This window comes from Opisthorchis viverrini, assembly GCF_000715545.1.
Source record: "Opisthorchis viverrini unplaced genomic scaffold opera_v5_93, whole genome shotgun sequence".
Classification (NCBI taxonomy): Eukaryota; Metazoa; Platyhelminthes; class Trematoda; order Opisthorchiida; family Opisthorchiidae; genus Opisthorchis; species Opisthorchis viverrini.
This window is the reverse complement of record NW_008751750.1, coordinates 1,302,605-1,316,028: the sequence shown is the minus strand read 5'-3', so window position 1 is coordinate 1,316,028 and position 13,424 is coordinate 1,302,605. Positions and strand designations below refer to the sequence as shown.

Here is a 13,424-nt window from a genome sequence, read left to right as displayed (position 1 = left end):
TCTTCGCTTGGCCTTCGAACCAGCTTGCTGTGTTGCGTCGAATGACTTACAGTGGCTCCACCGGGTGAGGTTATATCAAGCGGAAAATGGTAGGAAGAAATAGGAATATGTCAAATGCGGAATATAGTATATCACATTTTACAAAATACATGTCAGATAATGAGGATTTCCTCTGTTCAGATATGGTATGGATAGTAATACCACGGCGTGTACTTGTTGATGGTGAAAAGACAGTTGAATTACTCTGGGGTTAAATGGGTTTGTCCTCGGACAGTTGTTTCAAAGCCTCTTGAATCACCTGCAGTACTTTCTACAACAAGTCGCGAATTATTTCGAATAAATTTAGACTCACTCGGTTCCCGAAGGATTCTGCCAGTTCTACTGCGTTGTGGTTAGTCTGTCGGTGAAAAACAAATGGCAACAAACTGACTAATTTCATGAACTTATCCATCCATTCGCCATATTGTATGGAGGCAATTCTAATTTCTGTGGCTACAAAAACGTCACCCATATCTGAAATCACACACAATTATGCAACATCAAAAGCAGCGCAACTAAACTAGCTCATTTGTAGCTTGCCTGGTTTTTTTTAATTCTACCTGGAATAACACCTACTGTGAATAAGACGAATGTGTTATCCATTGCTGTCAAAACTGCCCAGCGTACCCTGAGAACATCGGTGGTTTGTCCGCTATTTGTGAACTGGTAGTAATCATCTCGATTGTTTGTGATGGATTAGAATAACCCCCACTTTCCATTTCCACCTTTCATTTTGCTTCATTACATATTGTATGTCCATAAGGCGTGAGTTTGAGTCGTCTTTCCATCGTCGACGAACTAATGGTAACTCCGTTTGATTGGTCATCAAGTGGGTGGAATATAGAAAGGTGGTTTCTGAAGACACTGAGAAGGAAGGTCAGCCGATCTGGTGTGAATACACAAAGCAGAAATCTCACCAGTGCTCTTCTAAATTCTAGATCAGCTCACAACAGCTATTTCACGTGACTGATCAGCCATCATCCACGTGAGAAAAATCAGCAAGGGTAAAAGACGCCGGGAGGGGGCCGGATGTATTGACCCCAATTAACTTTTGGTGAAAATATGGGCTTAAAATTATCAAGTCTTCTGTTTGCACTCACGAAGTGTGAAATAATGATGAAAATAATAATTTGTAAACCAATGGTGTTGAGTCACTAGCTAAAAATCTGCTAAAAATACTGATCACCACAGGTTCTCCACATAGATTGAAGAATACACCTTCCAAACAATACATTCCAGACCATAATTACTTGGTTGCACTTTAGAAGAACCAGGACGATGACACAGAGCAGACAGCTACCATTTCAGTGTCCCTTTTTTACTTAATTTTTTTGCTCCGATTCTGCTTAGTACATGAGAATCTTGAGTAGGCAAAGGCCCAATAAGTAATTTTGGAAACCAGCGACTAATTTTGAGCTAGTATAAAAGTATTCTATGTTATCATAGACACCTCTTGTTCCACATTTAACCGATTTCTAGCTAAATTCAACCGCAATGTCAACGGATTCATCCAGTTTCTCGAAGGAAATTTCATTTCTGCATACCATTACTTTGATCTGTTCTGCCTGTTTGGAGACATCGATAGTGCTACCATGGAGCGTCTTTTTGTCATAGACATGGATATAGGTGTACTTTAGTAACATGTGCGGCATCGCTTGACCAAAATGCTGAATACCGTGAACGAACTGAAGATAAAAATCGTGAATATGTGTAGGTACTGGAGGGCAGAGCTCCTACAGAATTTGTTATATATTATCTATTTATCAACAATGGACGTTTAGTGCTGCGAAATATGCCCGATTTCACATTTTGTATGGAATGAGCTAAATATCTGCTGGCATAATCTCATTGAACCACAACGTATCTTGGGAGTTCGTTCAAAATCCCGTTACCGTTACTCCAGTATATGAGACAGACCGAAGACTTGGATATCTTAAATTTGATGGTAACTGAAAAAGGCTAGCTGACCGGTGGTCCTAATGCCTTTTTACTTACTGAAGCAAAACCATATAAACTGTTCCTGGTGAGGGCAAAAGAACAATGTGTTCAAGATAACCAACCGAAGAACGAAGAAGTTAAGTTGCGCACCTAAATCCGTTAGCTGTAGTAGCCGTTTTAAGTTATAAGTTCTGGCGTTTAGTTTGGTAAAGCCTACATAGTCTTTTGAAGTACATGGATAAGGTTGATATAAGTCACCCTTGCTTCACTCATTTACTTTGTTTAGGTGCAGACGAGGACATCCATGGTGGACTGTAGCCGATGGGAGGATCTCCCTGGTTGGCGATGTTATTACTAAGCTGTGCCCCAAACCGTTATCCTCATTATCAGAAACAGCGAAACATCACCGTTCAAAACCGATGTGAATGAAATAATGAAACAAAGACTTATGGCCTACTACAATCGTTCAGATTTGCCTACAACTCCGGACACACATTCGGATAATTTATCAATAGAAACTGCTACCGCCAGATCATACAGTCCCTTATGGTTAGCAGTTCAGCTCACCCACGATTTGAACGTTTAAACAGTGATTCAGTCCGTGTTCTGAAAGAACCCGATGGGCCGACTTAATCAGAATTTTTGTTTGTTTGAAAACAAACAGAATAGAAGTATCACTCATTTCGGCTCATACGCTCTGTTGCGGAGAATCCTGAAGCAAAGCTGTCTGCTGGTACTCGTGCTGCAATCTACGAGTGAAAAACGGAAGTGAGATACTTCCTCGAAGGAAATAGCGCTTCCGTCGCTATGAAACCAACGATACTAATCCCCACCCAAGTATTGCAGCTGCAGCTTATTCTTTTATCTATTTTATTCTGTTATACACGTTTTGAGGGGTTGGAGAGCACGTGGAATGAGTTCAGTTCATACTTACGTTGTTTTCATCAAACAAACAGTCAAACACAATGTTTGACTTCCTGCTTTGGAGACTCACGCGCTAATGCAAGAGGAGGTGTCGATCGTTTGCGTTGTGGATGACGCAACGTGATTATGTAAACTTTTCGCATTGCGTTCTAGGGAAAACTGTCCCAACGGTAATCGTCCAGGGAAATTGTTGATTTCTCCCAACAGAAATCTGAGGATTGCAACAGAACGCCCTCAAATTGAGGCTGAAGGGGTCATGCGTACTCGCAGGAACAAAACGAAGACACTAGCCAGCCTTCTTAGATATTCCATTCGCTATTGACGTAAGCAAATTTCCTGACTAGTGTCGAGGCGTTGGTGGTCGTATACACAAACCACACTAATATAAGCTCCGGTGGTTTAGAGAAATTTTGAAACGCTGTGTCCCCGCACCAAAGCAGTCACGCCATTCTAGTTCGACTCAAACTTACACCCATTCGCGCTGCTATGGAGGCGTGCTCCAAAATATTTTTAATAACTCACAGAATTTAAAAAAGTCAGCTGACTTTACTAACCTTTCGCTTTCCTTACCTATATGTGCAAGGGCAATGGAACACGTCAACATCCCACAAAGTCTCAAAGGAAATGCGAATACCTTGATTACCATGTCGATAAAGAATGAGTCGCAGGTTTATTTTTACGCGAACTGGGTTTGGTACTCTAAGTCAGTCGAATGTCATGCTCCGCAGTCGTATCGCTTGCTAACGTTTCGTGCACGTGTTTGTGACCATGAGTGAAACCCCACAGTCACTTAGCTAAACGAATTCCAGTGCCTCTTGAACCTCTGAAGACGGTCCACATAAAACTATGTCCATATAGTACTTATAAGGTTATCGACGGTCAACACCCGACAATATCCTTATTTAGCAGAATTCACTCCTCAAATCCGTAGCTTTTGCGCTATTTCTTAGGGACCTATCTGAACGAACTCTGTGCTCTAAAACAGTTTACTAAATTAATGTTTCCGGTAGCTATAGTTATGTCCACAAAGGATAGAAAAAAATAAGGGAATGAGAGCTCAGAATTGAAGATGATGACTGGTCACTCGAATGGTTCTGTTTATCCGGTATGGCAAGGAGCTCATTCAAATGCCGTCAAAGTACTGGGACCCGTTACTGTAGAGTTGGAGTCGAGTTTTTACGGACCGGCTCTGACAGACATCTTTGCTGCTAAATTAGGAAAAAGTTTAGACAGCGACATTGAAGCTGTTGATCTTTACGAAATGCATTTCGCAGATAAGAGGAATAAATACTTACCCTACGGCTTGTTATAAGTTCCTTCGAAACAACATTGCAAGTTCTGAGTTACGACAGAACAAGCAACCCATTTTGCAACTTTCGCCCTAAACATTTAGGAGGCAAATGTTGTGTGCAGCTAGAACGTACATTGACCGAACGGTATCCTGACACTTTCTGCCTACTGGAGTCCACAAACTCACTCGTGCACCCCATAGTCTGCACAGCTAGACTGATTTGAATATCACTTGTACCAGATGAGCAGATCTGGCTGCTCAAAAGTCGATTGCGGTCAAATGATTGCGCGGAGATGTTAATTCAGTTGACGAGAGGGCTCCACGGATAAGCACTCACACTAAACCAGTTTTATTTGACTTTCCGGTAATGAACTACTACATTCTTTGAAAAAATCTTTTGGCGTGGCTCCATGATAAATTATAGGATATCAAAACGCCAACGTTCGTTGTATCTATTGTAGCTAAAACTCCATCTGTAATTGTCGTAAAACCTCTGTTGATAACCTAACACGAGGGCCACGGAAATTTGTGCCAGACGCCTTGTGAGGTGCAGCAGATTACCAGCCAATACGTAGTTCAGTTCATGGATCACAGAGCAAGTGAGCAAAAACAAGATACAGTGATGAAATACATCTATTATTTGCGTTCAGCATGAGAGCACAAAGACCGAAATTCGTCGATACGAGATATTCTTATTGACCAGAGTCAGTGATTTGCGCTATTCCCGTGACACTGGCCCAATAAAAACAGTGAGGAAAGAGGCTTTGAACAAAGTTGCTCGTTGATTTCCCAAAGTTTTTTTCGTGACCATTAGTAATTCGTTCAGTGTAACCAAAGGATTATAAACCTCGTTGAAAAATCCATGGCTGTGAAGGTAGTTATTATGCACATAAGGATTACTGGTAACATTTTGCCCCAGTAATTCATAGTTTTGTCTCTCCCGGTCATAACACTGACATCTTTGGTTCGAAAAGAGCCAGGTTTCTGGGGCAATTGCTGCGGGTAGTATTGCTAAAGAGAACGTTATAATGTACTGTCTGAAACCAGAAACTCTCAAGTAGCGGGTTATCATATTAGATCTAGCATCCTTCTGTCGATCTAAACTGTTGAATCAAAAGTCCAAATCTGAATGAGACGAAACTCTTTTCCTTCGATGAAGTAGCCGCGAAACAGTTTATAACACTTGATCCGGCGCTGATGATTTCTTTAGAAATGCACGCAGCACTGTAGCTTGAGTTCAACGTTAGAGCGATAAATGTAAATGTCTAACCGCAAGCCAATGGTATCGAGGAAACCGGTAGTCTTTGTGGTATTTAGCGACTTTATTCTGCCTGGAGTGCAACAAAAATCCACTGCCAAGGAATGGACTTATAAATATATACACTTTGACACAAGAACATAAACACAACTCCGCTGCGGCGTTCGACAATGACACAAGCCAGACCAAATGATCATTCTTGCTGGGTGCGAGCCATTTTTCTACATCACAAAGAACCACTCAACTGCAGGCGGGTCGATCAAACACATTGGGATCGATCTCGGTAATTTTCTCGAGAGTTTATCTCCATTTTAAACCGTGCATTAGTTCAATCACTTCATGGTCATGACCGCGTAAATACCTGGTTTTATTTGACCTTTGACTGCACAACGGCTCGAAAAAAACACGTTTGTCAAGAAAAGATGTTGAAAGCAGCAAGGCGGAGAACTCTCAAGGACGAAAAAGACGAGTTTGCACTTATCACTGGCATTTGAACAATGCTGTTCCCGTCCTAAACCATTTTCGGACAGTCCACCGCGGAGGACTGCTGAACTCGAGTTTGCCTCTCTTTGCGGCCGGAATGTGAACGCATGGTAGCTGACATGCGAAATGAGCTTGTTGGTATAACTCCAAAAGTTCACAACTTCGCACCTGAGCTGTCACGATAAAAAATTCATTTTATGGTATCAGGAAGTTCCACCAAGTTGTTGTAACATCATTTTAATGACCTCTCAGGAGTTCACTATGCACAGGAAGTAAGCCAACATTAAGTTTGCGCCCGGAATTCATCTCCCACAAAACGGGATTGCGCTCAGGTTTATTAGAACACATAAAATCAATTACTGAATCCTTTCAGTAACAAGCGATAAAGCTGCTGCTGAGGCACTCCAAAACTGGCTCCCACACACGTTCAAATTACCAGAATGTTTTAAAAAGAATCCTAAGGCTTGTCATGCTGTCTGTAGAAATGTTCCAGAAATATCTTAAATAGAATATCACAAAATTAGCCTTCTAGCATTGCTTACGTTACACATGATCACTTACGCGCGTCGTCAACTCCAGGCTCGCCCCATGTTTGATCAGAAAGTCACAGAGATCATGATGACCGTTCAAGATCGCATTATGTAGAGCCGTTTTGCCATCTTCGTCAGCAGCGTCGATTTCGGCCCCAAGTCGCACAAGCTCATGTGCCACTTCAACATTCCCATTGTTCTTCAGTCCCGCTAAAATTGGAAGTGGAACAAGAAAAGTACTGCCACTGAAACTTTTTCGTTATTCCTTTCACCACACACGTTTAAATGTTTTCATTCCACTTGTCCCTTTCCTTAATCTTGAACACAAGTTTCCCGAGACAAGCGAAAGGCCCCCCATGAGATTGGAGCTTGAGGTTGATTCGTCTATGTATCTGTACTGATTCCGTTCAGTTAGTTTCATTTTTGAACGTTAACTGACTATTTTGTGGTGCAGAAACGAAGTGTCACTACTCAACGAAGTGTGTTATCTCATTTTCGAATTCGGCCTATCAGATAAGAGAACGGATGCTCTCTCTCAGTCGGTATGTTATTCTTCATGGTGCGGGGAGCGAATAATCAACTGCATCTTTTATCGAATGAAATGGATTCTACGGGGATAGTTTTACTAGCTAGTGCCTAATTCAACCGATGGTTACATGTTGTGGAGGTAGCCCATATAGCAAAAGCTTCAGCTATAGGATGTACACAGTAACATGGATTTCGATGTCTTGGTATTATGCTTGACCTGCACTTCATCAGTTACCAAGACAGGTGGGTGTATTTTCGGTACTGTTCCAAGTCAGTATGTGTTCAGCTTACGGCTGGCAGAGGTGCGTGAATAAGTTAAGTATGTGCAAATTATATTGGCACTAACTTGACACTCATCATAGTAATTCTTCCGGCATAAATGGGCGGGGTGAAAATTCACTGAAATCTTGGATGGCGTACCCGCCTTCGGAGTCCTTAACAGGGCCTGTCCATAGATTAGGCTCTATGAGGTCTCATCAGTCTTCCCACACAAATAACCGTGGAAAACCCAGGGTTTTGTTGATGCGACCCAGAATCGGAATGACCTAAGGTCTTTCTCAACACCATCCACCATAAACTAACGATGAACAGTCGGGTAGTTGGGTCGGAAGATGGCAGCATTCTTGCTAATTGGATCTGTTATATATCGTATCATGGGGGCTTCCAGTTATGCCGGTCGGATTCCAGAGCCGTGGCTATAACTGCTTTGAATAGACGTCGCCGTGTCTACCTTTTCCGAGTAGAAGAACTACCATCTTTCGTTATCGAAGACATTTACTCTGGCGCATACTCTATTACATCTACTTGATAAATCTAACGCACCATCCTAGCGATTCTGATTCGTTACCGGTACTGCTTTATTCATCACTTCGTGTTGGAATCTCAGCATCCAGCCACTTTCTGCCGCGTTAAGTTGGCACTAGTGGTTGAATATTCTAGAAATCACTGGGACAATTATTCGTTGAAATCAATGTGGGTTTTTGGTACGCCTTATTGCTACCACTGTACTACAGAAATCTTTTTGGGGCAAAAAAGCCGGATGGGCAATTAAATATCGTGTTGCAAAATTGGTTGTGTGAACTATATGTGACGAGGCTGAACGTCCGCTGGGAGGATATTTAAGCGTCATTCCGGTTTAGAGCTGTGGAGATGTAGGCACTCCGTAATGATTGTGGTAGGCCAGCATCCGTTTCTCCCCCCGTCCAACTCTATGATTTTGTTCACAATAAGGTTTTTATATGTTTTTTATGGCGTCAAAACATTAGTCTTGAACATTGATGTGCTGTTGAGGATGTTAGTGACGATGATGAGAGCTGTGGGTTTTTTTCACGCACCGATATCAGTTTTAGACAATGCTTTACTAAAACAACATTGAATATCAGTAGGTATTTGAATAAGAGTAGTTTAAAGAAGAAAAACGTGTCACAGACAACAGACGCTACGAAGTTGACTAGATAATTGGAGCAGATAATTTTAAACTTAATACGATTTTTACGTTTAAAACTTCTTCTGATAAACTTGTTGAATTAGTGTCAAGTGAAAAAGTCTGTTCAAGAACGTCGAGCATTCCAATGAAAATAATTAGGAAGCCTCAAATTCCCTGAAAAAGCTTTGGCTTTGTTTGGCACCATGATGGTGAGGTCCGCATACTGCGCAGGCTTTATCCTTCACCTGGGTTGACTAAGATTATCTCGTTGCTTAAAGGTACTGAATTCTTTCCAGTGCAAATAGTTTTTAGGTCGAAAACGTTTGCCACCTCTCAGAAACCATGCACTCTCCGTTATTGACCAGCACAACAATCTCAGCCACTAGGACTGTGCTTTTTGAGGCGACGAATAATTTCAGACAATTTATTATACTACTTTTATCTGATATATCTGATTTACAAAGTCTTTTCCAATAAAGCAGGATATTTAGAATTCTCGTAAAGTGCGGCAATAAACAACCACACCAGCTTCGGTGAGTGTCGAATGGAAGATCAAAACATCTAATTACAAATCGGAGTTCATTGCTGCCAGGCTACAACACATGGCTACCAACCGATGTCAAAGGCGCTCTTGTTGTCAATTTCTATCCATATCGCCTGAGTGAATGTCTGGAGGTGTAGGCACCTCGGAATGATTGCGGTACGCTAGCTTCACCGTCCACCTTTACTCTTTTCTTTACAATAAGGCTTTCAAATAAATCATGGTTGTACGGCAGTGAAGCATCAGTTTTGAACACTGATGTCATGCTGTCGATGATGATGATGATGAAATCAGAACAGGAAATGGATCTGAAATCGTTACGCATTACATCAAACTCTATGATTCCTTTAGTAATTCAGCGAACGAAATGGGAAGTCTCACACAGCGGCTCCAAGTCATTAACTACTGCCTCATAAAAGGGACACTGAAACAACCAAACGAGGATGACTCGGATCATCCAGACCTACTTGCATCAGCTGCTTGAGGTGCACGTCGGACTGTTACACGTGAAGCTTGAGTGGAATTCCGGCCGTCAAACAATCACAAGCACACACCACTCATGCTTTGCACTTTTAACTATCCAAGGCTGAATGGAACTGGTGGAACAAAACACTCAATCCTTTCGCCTGCGTTTCACGTTGCAGTAGATAAACTCATTGAAAAAATTTTCCTAGTTGTTAATTCAGACTGGTTTTAACATTTTTCCTTTCTGAAAGAGTGCGTGAAGACAAAATAAAAGCTTTGGAACCGGTAATATGCCTTTCAATTGTGATGGTACATCGGATACTAAGGAACTGCTCCCTCCATCATGGGTGATTACGAAATTTATCTCAATTCGGGAGCCTTCTTTTCGCATGAGAAGATTAATATGAATAGGTTCCCTTATTTTTGCACGAGGCCAACGAACATCACCTGTGGGTATTTGCAACAGCTTTTCACGCATGCTTGCTGCATTTTTCACATAAATCGCAACAGAAGCTTAAGTTGCCATAGACAAGTGCAGTGTGCTGTCAGAGCATATGCCCATGCTTTGGGATGAGTATTCTAATTGGCTGATTGAATTTGAGGTTATTCTTGTGCTACCTGGGGTGATCACAAGATACTATCAGTTTGTTAAGCAGATTACTGCTATCATCAGAGAAAACATTGCAAATGTTAGGACCTCACCAGACATACGAAAATCGTGTATGTTTTTGCTCTAATTTGGATTCATTTCAACCTGGATCCAGGGTGCATGAGACACTCGAACATATTGCTTTGTATGTGAGCTAAACTAAAATGTCAATGAAACCGAGCCCAAGTAACTCAAGAAATACGTAAAGCGGTATCTGCTACCTAGAGGGACAGTCCGCCATTAAATTTTGGTCAGTGGAATAGACTCTCTCTCTACTAGGTAAAACAGAACCAGAATGCTTTTATTTCCTACTTGCTTCTCGAGAGATCAAGTATTGGGCACCATTATGGACAACACTATAGGCGGTTCAAGAAGAACATCGATTTGATGGAAACTCGAGGAATGCGTCTACCTGATGAGCCTAAAGGATGGTGGAACAGATTTGTACCGTCATAGGCGGTTCAAGAAGAACATCGATTTGATGGAAACTCGAGGAATGCGTCTACCTGATGAGCCTAAAGGATGGTGGAACAGATTGTGTACCGTCAAAAGGTTTTCAGCAACATCTTGAGTAATCTCTCTTATGAAAACATATGAATGCTTGTGCCATTATCATGTTACGGTTATTAAAACTGCAGTTGTTACATGAAAGTTATCTGCTTTAAATTGGTGAAAAATACCCTGATATTTTTGTGGCCGAATTTCAGTGGCCTCACATCAAGGTAGCGAAATTGTCCTCCTTAAGGAGAATTTCCTCATGTAGGTCGGTTAAATATTCCACGACCTTTCCACGAAAAGGGTTTACGCATTTTAAAGAAGGCGCCATACAATTTAGTTTGGCCTTCAAGGTCGCCAAACGTACTGATGCTTACTGGTATTTGACTTTTCCATTTTTTTTTGCGAGTTGGGATACGTTCATGAGGCCCAGACTATGAAAAAAGAGACAGTTAGGGCCAGCAACTGAAGCCTTTGTCTCAGTATCGGTGGCTAGTTTGAGAGACTAAATCAGTCCTTAAGAAACCAATCGCCATGCATGTTGGAGCTTTAAACCTGGAGAATACAGGAGAGTGTTAGTCCAATCCCCATTTGTTAACTAACCTGATACGCGAAGTCCTGGGAAATTCAAGCGGAAAAAACTCAGTAGAGTTTAATGGAACCTAAAAACGCACAAAACTACAAAGTTTACTCTTTTGTTCCTACTCTAAAAGTGGTTAAATTATTTTGTTTTAATGAATTTCACAAGACGGGAATCTTCCCAGAGAAATAAATCACGTTCTTGCCCCTTCCGAAGTTACCTGATATTTTAGTTATAATTCACCGGCGTAAAGTGTTTTTCACCCTTCGGGAAACGTTAACAAAGCTAAGAATGACCTACGTACTACCAACACTTGCGTTATAAATATACCAGAACTGTTTTCTATGCTCAGTACTCTTGAAACTTACCGCAACGAAGTAGTGGGGTCCATTTCATGCCAACCTCTTTGGCCTCCAGCTTAGCTCCTGACTTCACCAGTAGTCTGATAGCTCTGGGTTGCTCTCCGTCTACTGCCATATGAAGCGCGGTCAGGCCATTTTGATCAGTGATGTTTACATCTGATCCGCAATCAAGCAACGTCTCCATACATTCAATATTCCCCTTGAAGCAAAAGTGGAGGAAAGATATTTGATGGACAGCAGTGGCCTAGGGTACTACTATTGAATGTAAAGTAGTGATTGGCGCTGCAAACTGAAGATAAACTTTGAAAAATTTGCAGCGGGTTTGTCAGTAGGGTCTCAGGATCCTTTAGAAAGTCATTAAACAACCAAATACAGCGAAATTCATTCATCAGCACACAAGTCCGGTTCTAGCAGGAAGCTCAACTGAAATTCAGCTAAATCATTCGTTTATGGTATTCTTTGGTAACAGCTTATGAATTCCGATCGGGGATATGGAAGTGTTCCCAGTAACCTTATGAGTAGTTTTCTGCAAGAAATAACATTGCAGTTTCTCGAATATATTCCCGAATGAAACATGAAACGGTTTTCGTACAGGACAGCCGGTTGAAGAATAGCATTAAATGCAGATTAAACTGGCGTGGAGTTAAGTCACCGGTTAAAAACAAACTGGTGTGCAAAAAAGTTACTTGAAAGATCCCGTGCAATATGAGTTCAATTAGAACATGAGGGTGACGAGAACCCGGGGACTGTGCCTATCGAATGGGCCGAACCGATCTGGGTTGTCAAAGAGTTTTCACTGGCCGTGTGAGTGGTTTCCTTCAATAAACACAACTCATCTGTCATGTTACCTTGAAGGAGCATAGTTTATGCAGAGGTGTGGCATACCGATGATTCATTATGTTTAGCTGAGTTATGGTGTTTCCTCTGTGTATGATGATTTATCAGGTATGATTCACTCTTTGTCAGTGGATATAAAGCACATCTATGGTACGTCAATTTTAAGTAATCACTCATCCATCTTGGCAAGTTTTCTGAAAGGGCCACAAACAACATACCAAATTTTCAGTCTAGGCTTCATCCATAAGCTGGGGTCATCGTACGGTGTAAAACCGTTTCTGGTTGTAATCGCCCACCACTGAGAGGTCGGGGCGATAACTTTTGGGCGCTGCAGTACGACGATAACTGACCGGCCACCAGTATAGTTCACTCACTATTCATCTTGCAGTCACGCTGTCTAGGTTAGGTGATCCGGTGTTGATCGATGCTTCAAGTGGCTACCTCTTAAGGAAGACTGTGTTATGTTTCTGCTTCGTGGGACAGACTACAGTTAAAGGCCCAAGGTGAAATCCCTCAGCCAATCATCATTCTTTGGCTTGGGCGGCTGTATAGTACCATTCACCAGGGTATTCGTTCATTTGACTATTTCCCGTAACTTCTTTAACCTAGAATTTCTAATTCCTGCTGCCTCCTGTTTAAATCCATTCAGAAAAATGAACAGAATAGGCGAACACAGTCACATAGACCCGTTACACTTTGAAGCTTGAATAGTTCATATTCTATGTCAAGGTAGACAAAAGATATTTCATGCTCAGCATTTTTTCCGCTTTCTATCAATATATGTTTAGTTCCGTAAATGCGCATGGAAAATGCACATAGAAGATTCCAAACAACCCACGTTTTGCTCTCCGGATGTCTGATGATCCTGGTGCAGTTGATCGTTGTGAAATTGGCCCCAGTCTTGGAGCTTGAAAAAACTAGCTGAGATGGGTTGCAGTGACTAGTCATCTTTGTGATATTCGTTTAGCTATACTAATTAGGAAGTAATGCAGTGCGAAACGGTAAAAGCATTCGATTTTCCTTGACAGACGGCAAATTAGGGGATCGGAAAAATGGCCTATATATATCTGTTATATAA

At 41.6% G+C, this 13,424-nt stretch overlaps 1 protein-coding gene across 1 annotated transcript in view; it reads right to left on the bottom strand.

Moving 5' to 3' along the window:
- Positions 1 to 310: 310 nt before the first annotated feature.
- T265_05178 (hypothetical protein) overlaps positions 311 to 13,424 on the bottom strand; it is a gene marked incomplete at both ends in the record, with an annotated part of 28,075 nt that continues 14,961 nt past the window's right edge. Inside the window, 3 exons of the mRNA XM_009170110.1 lie at positions 311 to 397; positions 6,495 to 6,673; positions 11,516 to 11,708. Of these exons, the coding sequence (XP_009168374.1) occupies positions 311 to 397; positions 6,495 to 6,673; positions 11,516 to 11,708 (459 nt within the window). The remainder of the gene's footprint in view (positions 398 to 6,494; positions 6,674 to 11,515; positions 11,709 to 13,424) is intronic.